The sequence below is a fragment of the Tarenaya hassleriana genome, unplaced genomic scaffold (genome assembly GCF_000463585.1).
Source record: "Tarenaya hassleriana unplaced genomic scaffold, ASM46358v1 Cleome65, whole genome shotgun sequence".
In the NCBI taxonomy this organism is placed as follows: domain Eukaryota; kingdom Viridiplantae; phylum Streptophyta; class Magnoliopsida; order Brassicales; family Cleomaceae; genus Tarenaya; species Tarenaya hassleriana.
This window is the reverse complement of record NW_010969032.1, coordinates 9,202-28,238: the sequence shown is the minus strand read 5'-3', so window position 1 is coordinate 28,238 and position 19,037 is coordinate 9,202. Positions and strand designations below refer to the sequence as shown.

General features: G+C 43.1%; 4 protein-coding genes across 4 annotated transcripts; 3 read left to right on the top strand and 1 right to left on the bottom strand.

Annotated features, from left to right (window-relative positions):
- Nucleotides 1-373: 373 nt before the first annotated feature.
- On the bottom strand, nt 374-1,002 carry LOC104800084 (ethylene-responsive transcription factor ERF021). Its single transcript, XM_010522795.1, has one exon. The coding sequence runs from the start codon at nt 973-975 to the stop codon at nt 415-417; it is 561 nt and encodes a 186-aa protein (XP_010521097.1). The 5' UTR covers nt 976-1,002; the 3' UTR covers nt 374-414.
- Nucleotides 1,003-5,147: 4,145 nt separating this feature from the next.
- Nucleotides 5,148-6,203, top strand: LOC104800220 (UPF0496 protein At3g57100-like). The gene has a single exon (XM_010522988.1). It carries the CDS (start codon nt 5,148-5,150, stop codon nt 6,201-6,203), a length of 1,056 nt encoding a protein of 351 aa, XP_010521290.1.
- Nucleotides 6,204-6,934: 731 nt separating this feature from the next.
- On the top strand, nt 6,935-13,547 carry LOC104800082 (pentatricopeptide repeat-containing protein At1g71420). The gene is given in 6 exon segments (XM_019200904.1): nt 6,935-7,431; nt 7,602-8,816; nt 8,940-9,027; nt 9,344-9,516; nt 9,668-11,976; nt 11,979-13,547. Coding segments are annotated over 2 exon segments (2,211 nt in total). The 5' UTR covers nt 6,935-7,431; nt 7,602-8,816; nt 8,940-9,027; nt 9,344-9,516; nt 9,668-10,028; the 3' UTR covers nt 12,242-13,547.
- Nucleotides 13,548-13,787: 240 nt separating this feature from the next.
- LOC104800081 (SCY1-like protein 2) lies at nt 13,788-19,037 on the top strand. The gene is made up of 14 exons (XM_010522793.1): nt 13,788-14,387; nt 14,480-14,584; nt 14,684-14,791; nt 14,923-15,105; nt 15,310-15,436; nt 15,534-15,595; nt 15,697-15,783; nt 15,873-15,959; nt 16,338-16,451; nt 16,822-16,950; nt 17,151-17,213; nt 17,369-17,530; nt 17,644-17,762; nt 17,895-19,037. Exons 1-14 carry the CDS (start codon nt 13,896-13,898, stop codon nt 18,817-18,819), a joined length of 2,763 nt encoding a protein of 920 aa, XP_010521095.1. The 5' UTR covers nt 13,788-13,895; the 3' UTR covers nt 18,820-19,037.

The window sequence follows — 19,037 nt, the reverse complement described above, 5'->3', positions numbered from 1 at the left end:
GGGGGGGGGGAAAGCAAACAATGGAGAAAAACCACAAGTCACACATCACAATCTCTCACAGACAGCTTATAAAATATCAGCTGTTTGCCTTTCACTAAAAAAAAATTATGGGGCCCATCCGTTCTCTTCAAAGATGACAAATGTCCCTTCCCTCCAAAAACACAGATGACTGTAATTCTTCAGCCTTCACGAAAGTAAGAATCCGCAACCCTTTGCTGGATTCTGGAAGGCTGTTCTTGTTCACATGAAGCAGAACCACTTATTTATCTATTTATAGCCTGTAAGGAGTTACCAAAAAAAATAACAATTCAATAGTTAAACTTTGATACTTTTTTTCCTATTACCCCAAGAGAAAGGGGCATATCATATCTATTTAATCTATACTCCTTAGAGAAGAAGTATAGATTAATAATATCAAGGGTCCCAAAGGGAGTCGGTCTGGTAATTATCCCACACATTCTGATAAGTATCATCAGCAAACCCGAGAGAGTCACCATCCAGCATTAGTCTCTCAGCTGTTGCATGCATCCACATAGTGGGTGAGCCCAAGGTTGAGTCGTTGATGGCCTCAATTTCTGTGGGCGAGAGTCTGACAGTGACTGGACCAACTCTGGAGCTGGAGCTGTCACCGTCGTCCGTAGCGGCTCTCAGGGAGAGTGCAGCCTCGTGAGCTGCCATGCGGACGCCGTCAGGGGTAGAGCTCACAGGCCTTGGCAGGTTGTTGACCAGCTCTGGGAAGTTCAGACGAGCTTCTCTTCCCCTGAAATGAAATGCAGCCGCATCATACGCTGTTGCGGCCATTTCAGGCGTCTCGAAACTGCCTAGCCATATCCGGTTTTTGGTTCCCGGTTCGCGGATCTCAGACACCCATTTCCCCCATTTTCTCTTCCGGACTCCTCTGTAGGCAGATGGGATACCGGCTTGAGTATCGTTCCGCCTGTTATTATCATCATCTCCACTTCTTGTTGCAGCCATCAAACATACAAACACAAGTTTAATAGTTTTATCAGTCCAGAGCTTGATGCTGGTACGGTGACAGGGCTTGCGGTTATTTATAGGTGTGGATAATTATCTTGATGGGTGATGGAGCCTGGTACAGATTTTATAATCGTGATTGGGACTGCTAGTGTGTACCTTCCAGGCAATTTCGCAAGGGGTTTGTGGGTTTAACATGTGTAATTATTTTTTGTTTTAAACTCCCAAACACGGACTTCTAGTTTTATTATTCGTCGTCAGAAGTATCACCCACACTGTTAAGTATTACTATAATGGCAGTTCGGAAGAGAGGGGATCTGAGGGCGTGTGACATGGGGAGAAGCGGAGTGGATGGAACAGTGGTTGCTGTAGCTGACGCGGTTTCCTTTCCTCAAGTGTGGGCCTTTCCATGCTGAGCTTATCAAACATTCTGTTTTTGGGGTAAAAAGTCTAAAACCCAAAAAGATATGCATGAAAAAGAACAAATCTTCTTTTTTTTTCCCCTAAACAGAGTTTTTCATATTTGAAAAGACTATTACATAGAATTCAGAGCTGAAGTCTTTTGTAGAGATTGGAGATAGAATTTTATGTTGACTCGTGATATATATACAAGTTTAGAAGGAGGTGAATATTTTGTCCTCCCAAAGTCGTCTTCTCCATCTTTTTTTTTCTACGGTTAACTCTATCCGTCTGCATTGAAAAAGGGGAGAGGCCTTGTTCGTGGGGAGAAGACAAAGAGGGTAAGCAAAAAGTAAAAAGAGGACAGAAGAGAGGAGAGATCATTTGAGGTACGGTTGGGCGAATAGAGGTGAGACGTGTGTTTGTAAAGGGGATGTGGAGATGTTGTTAGACCACCGACTTGTAGACAGGGAAAGGCATTTAGATTCATCTGTCTTTTTTTGACTACTTTCTCGTCTGACACCGCATAGGATTTTTGTCTCTCTCAAACGGCTTGCTTCTTCTGCAGAAGCGCATCCCCTAGGATTTGTTTTCCTTTCAAAGCCACGTCCACAGTATTTTGCTATGGGGGTCTATCTACACACAAAATCTGGGGAAAAAAATGTACTCTGGTTTATTCATGTGATTTATGATGGATGCTAATTTTCCTTTTCCTTTTCATTTTATCTCTTATAGATTAATTAAATGACTTGCATAAGTTTTAGTGCGAAGACACGAGTGTTTGCATTAGAGGTGGTAAAATACGATGGATTATCCACCTTTTATTTTTTTTTTGATAAACAGCTGTATGCTATCAAATTTCACCAACTCCGGGCTCATGTTCCTCCGTTGAAGTAGTAGTATAACCTCAGTGACTAATTAAGTTGATGTCAGGTTCACCATCATTGAAAGCAACTCGTGAACTCCGTTGTCACAATTAAAAATAAAATAAATTAGAGGAGGCAATTCAGAGAACGTCCTAGTTCATGGATCGGATCTTAGTGGATTCTTCTTTTCGTATTTTCTTTTGTAAGCAGCAACAAGTCACATATACGAATCCCGCGTCCAAGGGAAGCGATGCACCGAAACAAAAAACCCTCCCGACAAGAATGGATGGTGGGCATTCCCTCGTATGCCGTATTAAAATAAACACCTACGACATAGAGAGAGTTATACTCGTGATAATATTTTAAAACTGTCTTTAAGAAGAAAAAGAAAGGGAAAAAGGCGTGGTCCTCAACTATGGAGGAACTTCATTGGGCATCGATGAAGATATCAGGGACTGGGATGTGAGTTGCAGCTGGATTCCTTTTTTGATCTTTTAGTTTTAATCAGAACACCACTAATAATAAGTAAGAGAGCTGAGAGTCTCCATTGCCGGAAAGAGCAAAAGTCAGCTTCACCTTTGTTTCTATACTGTGCTCTTTTTTTTGTCTTGTCGGCGCTGTCCGGTCAGTTTGTGAATTGGGCCTTTTTTTCCTTTTTTTTTTTTTTGACTTCTCATGAAATGGGCCCTTTATGGATATAGGCCCACCATATCATCACTAGGATTCTGTCCCGATTGCTTGGGCCGAGGAGTCAGACCATAGATATTTGCACTTGTATCTTCTTCTTTTTTCCTCCTCCAAGAAACCCTCGGTATTCTCAAACTTGTCCGGATAAAAATAAAACCGTGAACATGTATAACCAAATATTAATTCAAAGTAACCGAACTGCAAACATCAAAAAACTCAGCCAGACAACCAATTACTTATAAAAACTCAGCTCACAAGGAACCAAGTAAAGCTGAACCTCTTCAAAACAGTCCACACACTAATTTTATACTATATATGGTATGCTCAGCCGTTGATCTTGGAATGTCCGAGCTTTAATGACATGTGTGGACAGTGGAATGAAAGTTGCAGTGCAATAATGGTGGTGACAAAATTGGGTACTCCTACTCCACCGCTAACAGGAACATGGCCGTCATCTGGGAAGAGAAAACGTTGTACGATTACTTGCTCAGCCCCAAGAAGGTGACCAAAATGTTCATATTTCAAGAGACCTTGTTGCCTTATTCTGATTTTTGTACAATCGTAATGCGCAGTATATTCCGGGAACGAAGATGGTGTTCCCTGGACTTAAGAAGCCGCAAGAACATGCTGATTGAAGATTTCTTAGTATTTTGATGTATTTGAGTGTGAAGAAACACAAAAAAAAAATATGGTTGATGTTGAAGAAGAAAAATAGAATGACAAAGAGTGAAATAGGACTAAGTTCCTTTTGTTCTTCTCATTTCTTTACAATGCTTACGTGCAAATATATACACAAAAATCTAACAAAGAAGAAAAGGAAAGTCAGATTAGATAGGAGAAGAAAATCTGTCAAAATATGAAAAGGAAACTAACAAAAACAAATGGAGATATCTAGCCGTTAGAACGTAGTCTTCGTATCATTAGTCCAGATTTTGTGTAATACATCAAGGGAGTGGAGAAGAGGAGACGACTTGGGCCTTGAAGTGTACCATAGGCCCAAGTAGGCTAAAGTGAGGAAGCTCATGTAGCAAGAGAAGATGTGCTTCCAAGTGGGCTTGAGTGATAAAGTTCCAACCCGTTTCTTCTTTTTCCAAGGCCATTTTCCACCGAGGGGTAATTAGGTGAGTCCAAAGTATATTCCTGTCAACACTGATCTCATCGCATCCTTGAAGGAAACTGCTGCGTGAGTTGGGAGCGGCATTTGCTTTTCTTTCTGCATGGAATGATATGAAATGTGAGGCAAACCTGGTAGATCCGAAAATGGGGTTTGGTTTATGCATTACTGCTTATGATCATGAGAGCTAGTAATTTTTGTTGGTCTGGTGGATTTGCGCTGCTAAATACTAGACTAGGATGTATATCATCAAACTACAATTCACCAATTGATAAGCCTTCCATTTGCATAAAATCTGACCGTATATCCTACATCATCCATTTCAGCAGATGGGGCGCGAAACAAGATGGATGACCAAATACTGTCTACCAAACGCAGGACCCGGTTGGCAAATGGAAACACTACTAGAAAAATTGATACTGTATTATAATTTAGCACAATTAACAAATGGAAACACCACTAGAAAAATGAAAATACTTATGTGAAAATGGATATTTTGAAATAAACAACAGAGAGAAATGGAAAATTTGAAAAATGGCCAAAGAGATGGAAATTTCAAGTAACAAAGAGATTGGGGGGCCTTTGCAGTTTGGGCCGAAATGGGCCGTTTTATCTCGATTTTAAATGTTTTATTAGCCCATAATTAACAAAATGGAAAATTGAAATAACAGAAATACTGCATTATTATTTTTTATCGTATAGTTAACAAATGGAAACACTGCCAGGGAAAAGCTTAGGAAAATGGAATTACTTATATGACCGTTTAGCAAAATGGATGTTTTTGAAATAAATAATAACAGTGAAAAATTGAAAAATATAACAAAAGATAAATGGAAAATTTGAAAATAACAAACGAGAAATGGAAAATTTCAAACAGGGAGAAATGGAAACTTCAAACCTCATAAATCCCATGCACAATGCAGCAAAGCTCTCTCTCTTCTTCCACACACATTGCGATCTCTCTCACTCGCTTGCTCTTCTTCCTGGATTCGATTCTCTGTTCTTGTATTGTTGTTCTTGGCAATCTGCTTTCTCGTGTTTGATTTCTGACAATAATCTCGACATTGTCGAAGATTTCCAGGATTCGACGCAGAATTTCTGTCGTGATGAAGCTGAAGAGGCGGAGCTCTGCGTCTCCTTCCCTTTCTTCTAGGGCTCCTGTCGATCCTGAAAACCCTGAGCCCGTCAGCAACAACGGTCTCGGGCTCCGATCATCGTCGTACGATTCGCTCAATAACCTAACCGGTAGCATCGACAACATGAATGCAGATGTCAAACAGCTCTTCCTATCTTCCCAGAGAGATCTTCGGGAAAACCCTGATCTGCTCAACCTCATAAACGATTTCTTCGACAAGAACACCGCATTATCCGTTTTCTGCGAGTCTCTGAAACGGTGCCTGGAGAAAGCTGCTGGCAAAGAAGCCCTAGTTTTCAAAGCTTTGTCGGATTTCATGGAGGAGAAACGGGTCTCTGGAGAGGAAGGGAGTTTCAGTAAAACTCTCCAAAGTCTTAGGAGCTTCAGAGATTTCTCCAGCTACGACCCTTTCGCCGGAGAATTCGCCGAACTGTACAAGAGCTGTCACGACGACCTCGTCAGGCTGATCGCAAAACTGAAAGAGACGATCAAAACACTCGACAGGGAACTCCAGAAAACACGCTGGTACCGGAGGTTTATGATAATGGTGTTGATTGCGGCGGTCTCCGCCGTGATTGTCGGCGCCATCGTGGTTGGTGTAACGGTGGCTCCACCGTTGATGTTTGCGATGGGAACCGTCGTGCCGTTCGTGCCGATAGGCTCTCTGGGTGTTTTCTTTTCCACCATGCTGCAGAAATCGCGAAACGCACTGAAACGCCAAAACGCAGCGATGAGTTCGATGGAGCGAGGGGTGAGTCTTGCGTTGAGCGAAGTCGACAAAATCAAAGGTCTGGTGGATAAGTTCGAGGAAGCAATGAAATCAATGGAGGAGACGATGGACACGGCGGCGGCGGCGGCAGAGAAGAGATCGCTGCTGGAAAAGGCGATGGCTAAGGTGGAGGAGGACTTGCAGACGTACAAAAAAGTCATCAGCGATCTGCAACGCGAAGGGGGGGAGTGCGATCAGAACGCGCGTTTGAGCCGAGAAGTTGCTCGTGACAAGATTACTCAACTTCTGTCTGAATGAAATCTCTTGTAATGGATGGACAAATACTCGTAGATTTTATTTTTTGGCGTGTGGAGTTCTGTTTTTTGCTTAGACTCGCACCGCCGCCAAATGTTCTGCTCCTTACTAAAAAAAAATTCATTCATCCATTTGTAGTTTTTTTTAAAATTCAGGTTGTAATGACATGCAAAAAAATAAATAAATATTAATACATTAAATACCATTTATATTGTACTTGTCTACTGAGTACTGGCATCTATTATGAAACAAAATGAAGAAAAGACTTGTGTCCTAAAAAAATATTAATTGATCAGGCATTTGATATGTTAATTAGATTCACAGTTCTACTTAAGTTGAATTTGTGATATATACAATGGTAGATATTGATTAATATTCAAAGTGGACAAAGAAAAGCAGGGAAGAAGAACAAGTGTTAAGAGTTAAATCTCTCCAGAGATGTCTGAATCTCTTTATAGGGTTTCGATTTTCTGCAAATGGCTAGGGCTCGCCAGCGCTGCGAATACGTTTCTGCAGATGCTCCAAACTGGCAACTCTGTGCAGTGAAGCCGTTCTTCTGGTCTTGCACTCCGTCAAGGCCTTGCCTGTGGCCGAAGAAACCTCGGCCACGATGTTATCCTTGACAAGAGAACTGCTAGGAGAAGATCAGATGGGGCACGAAACAAGATGGATGACCAAATACTGTCTACCAAACACATTTTTAGAGTTGCAACATTTCGTAAAAAGAAAGCACATTAAAAATCTACGGGTTTATAGACGTGGTATCGGACTAACATTTAATTTAACATCAAACTCTCCCATTGGGCAATTCCTGCCAAGGCTCTTCTTACTCTTCTGTCTTCTTCCCATGTCTCCAATCATCGCCATTGTCGTCCTTCTTCCCTCTACCCCCTCTGCCATGTCCAAATCTCGTCCGGTTCTGCAGCTCTCCACTCGTTTTGACCTCGGCAGCAACGACAACATTCAAGCCCTCTCTCTGATTCCCAAACCCTAGTTGGTGCCGTCACCTTCTCCGGATCTCTTTTCCTTCTTTCTCTCGTCACTTCATCTAAGTGTGTCATTGAGCGTTTCTCCGGTGGTGTTTTTCTGCGTTCTCGGCCAGAAGAGCGGGAAAGTTCTAGCTCTCTGCGATGGTTACTTGTTTCTCTGTCGATTCGCTTTTGGCGAAGCCCGCTAAGAGACTGGGTGGCGCTTTGATCTGGTTGCAAGGAGATTCAGAGGACGCGATTCGGTGAGTACGGATTTGTTCGGTGGGGTTAAAACTATTGTTTGGCTTGATGATTTCATTATTGCGGGCACCATTCACGGGTATAATCTGGCCTCGTGCTCAACTGGTCAAAGCGGAATGATATTTGCATTGCCTGATGTGTCTGGTTCCCCGCTAATCAAATTGTTGTGTAGAGAGTGGAAGGTGTTGTTGCTGGTTGACAATGTTGCGTTGGCGGGAGCCTTGTCTTCCGGAGGAGACCTGATTCTGTTGGAGAATTGTGTTTCTATGTTGTGGTTGTTGGGGGTGGAGAAATGGAGATGCATCAGAAAAAGACGTGTTCCAGTCAGTCGCTTTTGGTCCTCAAGGATGTGGGCAGTCCGTTTTGGCCGCAGAAGAGTCTGGAAATGGCAGCATAGTTTCCGTGGCTTCCATGTCAAAGGGAGTCCAGAAGTTTATCTTGCTGAGAAATCATGTCTGCGTCTCGACAAGAATTTCATTATCTGTTTCTTTTTTATGCTTCAGCTTATTTTCTATCATGGAGAACAAATAAAGGACCCGCTGGGGAAAAAGAACTACAGAGAAGCCATCTCCATTTTTGGAGGAGCTTGACTCGGAGGGCGAAATATGGAAAGAAATGCTTTCTTTTGTTCATGCGCAAATAGGGTTTCTTTTCTACTGCTTTTTTATTTGCACTTTCAAGAAGCTATCACTTTTTGCAGTCGGGTCGGAAAGACCGCAAGCTTCCACGGTTTTCCCATTTGTCATGCATGATCCCAACCAATGGTCTCTGCTGCTAATATTGCCTTTTTTTAGTGGCTCTGAGTTTTTTATTGTTGTTTTTATCTTCTTTTTACTTTGGAGGGTTTCTACCTGATGAACCTTGCATTATCCCTTTCATGTTTTTTTTTTTCTGACACAGTCTGTGGCATAGTTGGAAAGGTGCTAAAATATGTGATCCCCCACGCATTGGCGTAAGAATGAGCATGCAATTCTGTTCTTCTGAGGTTAGGTTTTGCTTTCAGGTCCCAAAAAACAGGTACTGGAGATACTCGATCGCTGGCGGCTACTCGATCAATGGGGATACTCGATCGCTGTCAGCTATGCACCCTTACGCTCCTCTCCCAATCCTCCTCTGGATACCAATTGATAGAAACCACCCATAATGGACTGCTAAATACATTTACCATTCTGCTAAATACATTTACCATTCTCTACACGAGGATGAGATCCTAAATGTGTGAAGGGGCATTTGTGTGTTTCTTGAAGGCATGGAATGCTCAAGGCTTTTTGTCTGTCTGAACTGTCAATCTTGTATCGCTTTCTGATTTCTGTGTAATCCTTTTTTGACAGGCTATCCTATACCGAAAGCTAGGACAAGAAACATTAGGCCTTCAAATTTTGGCTCTGTAAGTTTTAAACTCTCTCGAGTGAGACCACTGGCTATAAAAAATTAAAACAAACAACGATTAAGTATCACAGATATTCTTCGCTTAACTTCCTAAGGCTAAAGTCTAGATCTTATTTTGTAGAAATTGTCTGATGATGTGCCTCTCAAACTTGCATCTGATACAATTTTGAGATTGCTGAGGGCTCGGCTTTCATCATTGTCAGGGCCAAGTAAAATTCTGATGCACTTTGCTTTGTTCACAAGTTTGCTGATTTGTAAATGCTTTTGGCATAGCTTTACTAAACATTGTTTCTGCTGGAGAAATACCACAGATTGTTGTTGCAACTGTATCTACAGTTATGTGCTAGAAAGAAATGATAACGAATCTTGGCACCTTCCGACAAGACTGACGTGTTGCTTTTAAGTTTTTGATGGGGGCATCCGGAGTTCTGGGATAATCAGTTTTGCTATCCACGCATGATGTGTGACTATGGCCTGGGTTCTAGCTTTAGTTTCTAAGTGCGTGTAACTGAATTTCTCTTTCAGATTGTTCACAATATTTCCTGTGCATTGGATGTTGACTCGAGGTTGGCAAGATTAGAAGAAAGATCACGACATGTACAGATATACATGATGAGAACCTTTGCGATTCCTGCCATGTGCGTCTGGGTACTAAGCTGTTTGCTGTGTACACTGATGATACTATTGTCTGTTACAAGGTAGGTTTCTGTTATGGCATTTACATTTCTTGTGACAAATATGCATTAGGTAGGGGGATTTTCCCCCTAAAATGAAGTGATCACTGGAATGAATGCATGAACCTATTTCCGAGAACGGATTATTTTCTCCTTTCTGTGTGCAATGTTACAGACGCCTGGGCGAATCAAGGTCAGTGACAGGTCGGAACTTCAAGCAAGATGTGCTGATAAAACCCGGCTGATTTAGTTAACCGATAGCAGAAGTCGTTTGTAACAATATACATTTTCGACCTTCATACCGAGGAGTGTATAGTGTCATGGGCTGGTGTTGGTCCCTAGTTTCAAGACATTTAGCTTCAGTAGATTCTTATCGAGCACACGATGATAGTGGAGACAGCTTTCATTTGTTTTATCAATACAGAAACTTCAAATGTCTTGTCGTTTTTTCTCAGGCTCAGACGCCAAGTATAGTTAACGGACAAAGCCATAGGTAGTTTTTTTCCTTCGTTTGGGCATTTTCCAAAGACTGGGTTATGAATTTGAGGCGCTTCTATTCTGGTTCGTCTTGTATGCTGAATCACGAATCCGGGGTTTTTGTTGAGCTCTTGCGTAATTTAGGGAGATCCGGCCGTCTCCAAGACGCTGTGAGCTTGTTCTACGGCCAATCTGTGGAGCTTCATTCCCGACAAGCTTATGCTGCTCTATTTCGAGCATGTACAGACCACCGCGATTTCCGCCATGGCCACCGATTGCATCGCCACATGATCTCTCAGCACCCTTCTTATTCTCAAGACCTCATCCTCGCTAACCATCTCATTCATATGTATAGCAAAGCCGGGAAAGTATCTCTCGCACGCCAAGTGTTCGATCAAATGTCTGAAAGGAATGTTGTCTCCTGGTCCGCTCTGATCTCAGGTTATGTGCATGCAGGTTCTGAGCAAGAGTCCTTCCATCTTTTTTCAGCTATGTTGTGTCACTGCCGACCCAACGAGTTTGCGTTGTCAAGCATGTTGAGTTCGTGCCAATACGAGCCCGGCAAGCAACTACACGGCCTTTCTTTGAAACTGGGCCTACATTCTTCTGTTTATGTGGCTAATGCCCTCATCTCTATGTACAGTAGAGGTCATTACTCTGCCGTATATGAGGGTTGGAATGTGTTTGAAGCCATGGAGTTCAAGGATTTGATTTCTTGGAACTCCATGATTGCTACTTTTCAATGCTGTAGTCTTGGAAAACAAGCTATCTACCTTTTCATGCAAATGCACCGTGATGGAGTAGGTTTTGACTGTGTGACACTGCTTAGTATCTCTTCTTCTTTGTACAGAAGCGCTGGCTTGGATCCCGATGTGGGTTTGAAGTTTAGTTTTCAGCTGCATTCTCTGAGCATAAAATCTGGGTATGTAACTTGGACTGAAGTCGCAACTGCATTGGTTAAAGTTTACTCGGAAATTTGTGGTAATTTTTCTGAATGCTACAAGCTGTTTATGGAGATGAGACATCATAAAGACATCGTTGCTTGGACCGGGATCATAGCAACGTGTGCAGATCACGACCCAGAGAGGGCTTTCCTTTTCTATCATCAACTGCATCAAGAAGAGCTAAACCCTGACTGGTATACTTTCTCAACCGTGTTAAAAGCCTGTGCAGGACTTGTGAAGCCACTCCAAGCTTTGACGATTCATGCACAAGTGATCAAGGCTGGTCTTGAGGCTGACACAGTGCTGAACAATGCGTTGATCCACGCGTATTCCAGATGCGGCTCTATGGGCTTGTGTGAGCAGGTTTTTGCAGAGATGGGTTCTCGAGATCTGGTATCATGGAACTCAATGCTCAAGGCTTATGCAATGCATGGCCTAGCAGACACAGCTCTACTGGTGTTTGCAGAAATGGACATCAAACCTGATGCAGCAACCTTCGTGGCGATTCTCTCGGCTTGCAGCCATGCTGGTCGGGTCGAAGAAGGAATGAGGATCTTCAGGTCCATGTCCAAGAACCCTGAAACTCTTCCTCAGCTAGATCACTATGCTTGTGTGGTTGACATGCTTGGTAGGGCTGGGCGGTTTGATGACGCAGAAGAGATGATGAAGCAAATGCCAATGGAACCAGACTCTGTAATATGGAGTGCGCTGTTGGGGTCTTGCCGAAAGCATGGGAATGCCCGACTAGGTGAGGTAGCAGCAGAGAAACTGCAAAACCTGGAACGTGAAAATTCATCGAGTTACGTCCAGATGTCAAACATATACAGCGCAGCAGGAAGCTATAATGAAGCTAGGAAGATGAGGAAGGAAATGGAGATGCGTAGAGTGAAGAAAGAACCGGGCCTGAGCTGGATTGTGTTAGGTAACGAGGTTCATGAATTCACATCTGGAGGAGGGTGCCGCCCGGATAGGGAAGCTATATTCAGGGAGCTGGAGAAACTGATTGGGCAGCTGAAGGAGATAGGTTACGTGCCAGAGGCCCAATTGGCAACGCTGGATATAGAGGAGATGAACAAAAGGAGGAGCAACTGATGCATCATAGTGAAAAACTGGCGTTGGCATTTGCTGTAATGGAGGGACGGGGTTTAGGTGGTAGTGCGGGGAATTCGATCCGGATAATGAAGAACATAAGGATATGTGTGGATTGCCATAACTTCATGAAGCTAGCCTCTCAACTGCTAGAGAAAGAGATACTTGTAAGAGACTTGAACAGATTCCACCGTTTCAAAGACTCGTCCTGCTGGGAAGGCTGCAATGACTACTGGTAAATGCCAAAGAAGGCTTGGAGAATATGGCTGGGAAGGCTGTGTTGTTGGAGCTGGCTAAGATGTTGAAGAGATAAGAAATGAACAAGGGCTTAATTTTGGGGTTCGGTGAAAAAGAATGGTAGGTACGAGGTTGAGTATTTTAACCCGCAAAGTGATGATATGTAATTGGAACTCTGAACGACGATTTTACCCAAAAAAAACTCTGAACGAGGAAAGGATCAACAGTTGAAGCAGTTTATCAGAAGGCGATGTTGGAGGGGTAGAAGAGTACATTGCCATTTCATCTAATTTGTGGTGTTTTGGTAATTAAGTGTTCAAATTGTGTGATTTTGGTTATTCGTTAATTGCGAGCACCGACTAGTGTCACGCGCCTATATTTTGGGTAATTTTCTGCGTCATTCTTGCTCGTCCCTTGGCATATTTTTCGGATCACAGGAGACATTCCAGGCCGAGCCATGTGCTAAGCCCGATGGACGAGAGCCATGTACCAGAACTTCTCCCCGAATCCGCCTCACACTCCGGACGACCGCACGTTCGGACAACCATGACAAGCCCTCCCGACATTCACGGACGCAGCCCGAAACCATGACCACGGAGCCAAGACCTTGTCCCCGGCTCACTTGGAGAATTCTAGCCAAACGCCTCCTCGGACCAAAGCCCGCTTGGACCGCTACCACTTGTGAGCTTGAGGAGTGACTTCGGCTTGGGCTTGCAGAGAAGCCCAAGTCCCGTGACCAAGCCCCTTGGTCTCTCGGATGGCCAAGCCCATCAACCCCTCTCGGCCCATCAGAATGGGTCCCCTTTTTGGTCTAGATTCGTCCAAGTGAAGATAAGGCAAGTGCATCATGATCTATTCGGATATGGCAAGTCCTAGAATGTTCCGATCTTGTATCTCTCGGATATGGCATGATGTAAGTCATATCCCCTAGATTGATCGATTAGTGTTCTTTATGGAAAGTTCGGGAAATTAGGAACGATTGATTGATTGTGATTGATCCTTGGAGATCTCGGACCTTGTGCTATAAAAGGCCACCGAAATCCCTTGAGACATTCATCCTAGAATTCTCTCTTTTCTTTTACACCGAGTCTCTCTCTCTTGTAAGTCTCTCTTGAGTTTGTTCGCCGGTTCGTTCCGGCCACCGTCGCCGGAACGGACCCGGGCTCCCGTTGTAACCTTGTCTCGCACCTTTAATGAAATGACCTCGTACTTGGTTCATTCTCATCTCTCTCGCTCTCTCTTTCTCTCGGCCTTCTCTTTTCCCATTCGGATCCCATGATCCTAGGCTTGGTTCGGTCCCCGTTCGAACATGACTTGAGTTTCTCGGCCAAGACCTCTCTCCATGAGTCTTTGGACCGAATCTCTTCGTTCATTCGAACCCTATTCCGCATCGGACCGAACCGCCGGACACACTAGCTTGACCTCTCAAGTTAGTGCGTCTCACTAGGGAGTGCGTTAGCTGTGTTACTTTTAACTCAAGACAGAGACGAGCACAAGCCACAACCGTGTAAAAAAAAAATCAATAAATTGATTAAAAGAAACTAATAAAGAAAAGATCGAAGGTTGTGACCAAAGGAAGAACAAGTTGCGGACAAGAGGTGGGAGAAGACAATCTCTGATCCAGCTTCGATCTCTCCCTTCCTCGACGAGAAAAAAATGTCGATAAACATGAAGACGCTGACGCAGGCGTTGGCTAAGACGGCGGCGGTGATCGAGAAGACCGTTCAGACGACGGTGCAGGAGGTCACCGGCCCCAGGCCTCTCCAGGATTACGAGCTCCTCGATCAGATCGGCTCCGCGGGCCCAGGTCTCGCCTGGAAGCTCTACTCTGCGAAGGCGGTCGGCTCCACGCGATCTCAGCAGTACCCCACCGTCTGCGTCTGGGTTCTCGACAAGCGCTCCTTGTCGGAGGCTCGTGTCCGCGCGGGCCTTTCCAAGGCCGCCGAGGATGCATTCCTCGATCTCATTCGTGCCGATGCTGCCAAGATGGTGCGCCTCAGGCACCCCGGTGTCGTCCACGTCGTCCAGGCCCTCGATGAGAACAAGAACGCCATGGCTATGGTTACCGAGCCTCTCTTCGCCTCCGTCGCTAACGCCCTTGGGAAACTCGAGAATGTCGCTAAGATCCCTAAGGATCTCCAATCCATGGTGCTTTTTGCTCTTTTCCCCTTCTCTACCTGTGGGTCGACTCAATTAGAGTTTCAGATACGAGCAATTGACCATAAAATTGTTGCGTACAGGAGATGAGCTTGTTGGAGGTGAAGCACGGTCTGCTCCAGGTTGCTGAAACATTGAACTTTCTCCATAATAATGCTCGTCTCATCCATCGTGCTATATCTCCCGAGGTCGCTTTTCCAGCTTCTCTCTTATACTTTCTAATCTTTCTTACAAGGTGTATGTATATGTTTTCTTAAACATGTGCATTTGGTTTTACTTTCCTGCAGAATGTTCTTGTTACTTCGACCGGGTCTTGGAAGCTTGCGGGGTTTTGCTTCGCTATTTCGGCAGATCAGTCCGGCAATCTAGATAATATGCAAGCATTTCATTATGCTGTGAGTTTGAACTCTTATTTACTGCTACTAGAATTCAGTCATATTTTACTGGAATCTGTCTGTTTAACTCCGAAAGCAAGATAGATTTACCATATGTGATGGTTGTCTCTCGGCATGGCTGGGTTGCACAGGAATACGATGTGGAGGACTCAGTACTGCCTCTTCAACCATCTCTAAATTACACTGCACCTGAGTTGGTTCGAAACAAAACTTCTTCAGTTGGAGCTTCTTCTGACATTTTTAGTTTCGGATGCATTGCTTATCATTTAATTGCACGGAAGCCATTGTTAGACTGCCATAACAACGTCAAAATGGTAACGTTAAAATTCAAGCTCTTCAATTTAACCTTCAGATATGAACTGTGATACGTCTTGTCTTTGAAGAAAACGGCCTCGGTTTATGGTTTATTCTTTTTGTCTTATTTGTAGTTTCTGTCTCGTATATTTTTCAATTTAACCTAAGGGATATAAAGGTATTTACTTGTTCTATTCATGATTTACTTTACCTTTTTCCTGCAGTACATGAATACACTGAACTATTTAACAAATGACTCTTTCTCATCTATACCCTTGGACTTAGTCTCTGATTTGCAAAGGATGGTATCAGTGAACGAGTCCTTTAGACCAACTGCAGTGGATTTTACAGGTAATGTCTTATTCTGGTTTCATCTCTTTTTGTGGTAATTTCTGCATCTTGGCTTGCATATCGTCTTACATCTATGCCTTGAATACTTGCTCTGTAGGGTCTCCATTTTTTCGAAGTGATACTAGATTGCGCGCCCTCCGTTTCCTTGATCATATGCTTGTACGTGTCTAAACTCCAAATCTTTGTTTTAGAGAGTGGTGGTTTTAGATGATGGGAAATATATCTCCGGTGTGGGTGGAAATTTTTTTTCCTCATTGCAGGAAAGGGACAACATGCAGAAGTCTGAGTTCTTAAAAGCTTTGTCAGATATGTGGAAAGATTTTGATTCCCGTGTGCTGCGATATAAGGTGGTCATTTCACAGTAGTCTTCCTCCTTATGCTGTGCCTTGAAAGGAATATATTGGCTGCTCAAGTGAGTTCTTTAACAATCATGCAGGTGCTTCCTCCCCTTTGTGCCGAACTTAGGAATTTGGTTATGCAATCCATGATACTGCCCATGGTTCTAACAATAGCAGAGACTCAGGTGCATTTCTGCTAAATCAGGCGTTTAAGTTTGATCAGTCAGTTTTTGTATGTTAGTTTCTAAGTCTTGTGTTTGTATGCTCTGTAGTAGGTACGCATGGATTCAAAATAAAATTTGTCTCTCCTGGAACTTGCTTATAACCAATCACAGCACATATACTTTGCTGAATTATCTTTAATTTGCCGTAAAATTTTAACAGATGGGTTCGTGTATAAGTTTTTCATAAAATTAGATTTTTTTCTGGTATTTTATAGAAAAATGAAAGTTCCGTAAAAATGGATTTTGACCCATGTGTTTCACCAAGGTTATTTATTGTCTTGGACTCTTGGATTTTTCCTGATGTTTTGATGAACGCTTTCAACCTTATTACATTCGCAGGATAAAAATGACTTTGAGTTGATAACACTCCCAGCTCTTGTTCCTGTCCTGAGTACTGCCTCTGGAGATACTTTATTGCTGCTTGTAAAGCATGCGGAACTTATTATGAACAAGGTAAATCAGATCAATATGTAGACATAATTAAGATTGCATCTCCTGACTCTGTGTACTGGGTTTTTATTTTGAATCTTCTGATTGGATGTAGAAGGATGGATAAGGGAATTACGATTTCTTGTTCCCTGGGGACAGATGTAGTGGCGTTGCTTAACATGAATGGAAGCATTCAGATGTACATAGTACGGTTGTGGCCATAAAACCAACCCATTTGTTTATGTCTCTTCTCTTGTACGTGTGTTTTAGTTGAGAGCTCTGTCAAATCTAAACACACTATTGTTTGTTTTCTAAATGCACCTCAATCGAGCTCTTTCTTCCATGTATATTGTGAGGTTTCTTACTGGTTTTGTTCTTTTGTTCGTTTTTTCAGACTAGCCCAGAACAGCTCGTATCACATGTCCTACCTTTGCTTCTCCGAGCCTACAATGATAATGATGTTCGTATACAAGAGGAAGTTCTGAAAAGATCCACATCTGTATCTAAGCAATTCGATGGTCAGGTAATGCTCAGTGCTTTATGTTTTCTGTTTACTAGAGAACTTGCATCCATTTGAATGATACGGGCTTCAGAATTTGATATATAGTTGCATTTGATTAGTGTCACATGCTTTAAAATATTTGGTTCTGCACCATAGTATCAATCACTTGCAAGAGATGTGTTTGTACTGTTATTTAATTGCTCACATCTCATTCTTTGCAGGTCGTGAAGCAAACAATTTTGCCTCGTGTTCATGGATTGGCTCTCAAAACTACAGTTGCCGCAGTATGTTATGCCTTGATCGATTCTCTCAGCCACCTTTATTTCCCATCTTCTTTTCCGTCTGTAGCCTTAATAATGAGAAAATATCAATTGAATGATACACAATCTAAACAGAAATTTGAATGGTATGTGCTGGGTATTCCATTATCGGTGCACAGGTGAGAGTAAATGCTTTACTCTGCTTAGCAGAGCTGGTTAACACGCTTGATAAACACTCTGTTCTTGAAATCCTGCAAACAATTCAACGATGTACTGCCGTTGATCGTTCTGCACCTACCCTTATGTGCACTCTTGCTGTCGCAAACGCAATCCTCAAGCAGGTATCAAATGAACTTTATTCTCCTTGATGTTTTAACATCTTGATGTCCCTCTTGTGGTAGAATATAATCGGGTCACATATCATAATCAGTGTTCTACGTTTTCTATTCATCAGTATGGAGTTGAATTCACCACAGAACATGTGCTTCCCCTGATAATGCCTCTGCTCACTGCCCAGCAATTGAATGCCCAGCAGTTTGCCAAATATATGCTATTTGTCAAGGATCTCCTCAGGTATGCCTTTTCTTTGTTGCAGTACGGCTGAACCAACCGTTTCCTGTTTCCAAGTTCTTGTTCCCGTCATTACCACATGATTTCGTTTTTTCATGTGAAAATCTGTTTGTGTTTTTTGTGGTCTGCAAACAGGAAAATAGAGGAAAAAAGAGGGGTTAGAGTGAATGATTCTGGAATTCCCGAGGTAAAATCGGCCCCTTTTGCCAATGGAAACCAGTATCAAGTGTCAAGCCAAACAAGTGAGAAGGTCGCTTCTGCTGCCAAGAGCAGCCATACATGGGATGAAGACTGGGGTCCCCTGAGGAGGGACCTCACTTCGAGAAATTCTGCAGCTGTTCATCACGATGTGAACCCTAAGTTTAACTTATCTACAGTTCAATCACAGTCATCAATCACATCAAATTTACCCAACAGGACAACAACAGCAATGCCGTGCCCTGCAGTTGACATAGAGTGGCCTCCAAGACAGTCTTCCAATGTCACTGCTCAGCCAGGCAATGACGAGACACGACTAAATGCAGCAGGATCATCTGCTGGAGGTTTTGACGACTTGGAGCCATTGGCTGATTGGCCACAGCGGTCGAATGGTTCTTCTTCTGGTTCTGGTAAACTCATCCATGGCACCGCTCCTGTGAGCAACAACAGTGTTTCTGGTTTGAACAACAATGTAACAGATAATACGACACAGTTCCAGACAGCTAACAGTGATATATGGGCTTTTGCGAATGCCTCTCTGGCAGTGGCATTAAAACCGCAGCAGCAGCAGCAGGGGGGTTCAGTTCCCAGTACAAACCATTCAGGCCCTATGAACTCTCTTGGGGCAGGAATTTTGTCTTTTGGCAATGTTTCATACGGTAAACCAAATCCTGCAGATATCAGTTCTATATTCGGTTCTAGCAAAAACGAGCAATCAGCACCAAAGCTCGCGCCTCCACCTGAAGTAGCAGTGGGAACTGGAAGAGGAAGAGGAAGAGGAAGAAGCGGCACATCTATCGCAAAGTTGAGTGGTTCCAAGCAACAAGCAGAACAACCACCACCTCTTTTGGATCTATTGTGATTGAGAAGAAGACATTGGCTTTGTGTAAGATTTAAACATAGAAGTGCTCATTTCTTTGTTTTGTTTGGCTTGAAAACTGTGTAAATCTTGCTTTTCTCTTCACGTTTACGTCTTTATATTCTTTTTGGGATGGAAGATGATGTATTCTTCTAGACGTTAACGCGACGATAGCTGAATCCTGGATAATGTAAACTTTAGTGTTTTCATTTTTTTTCCAA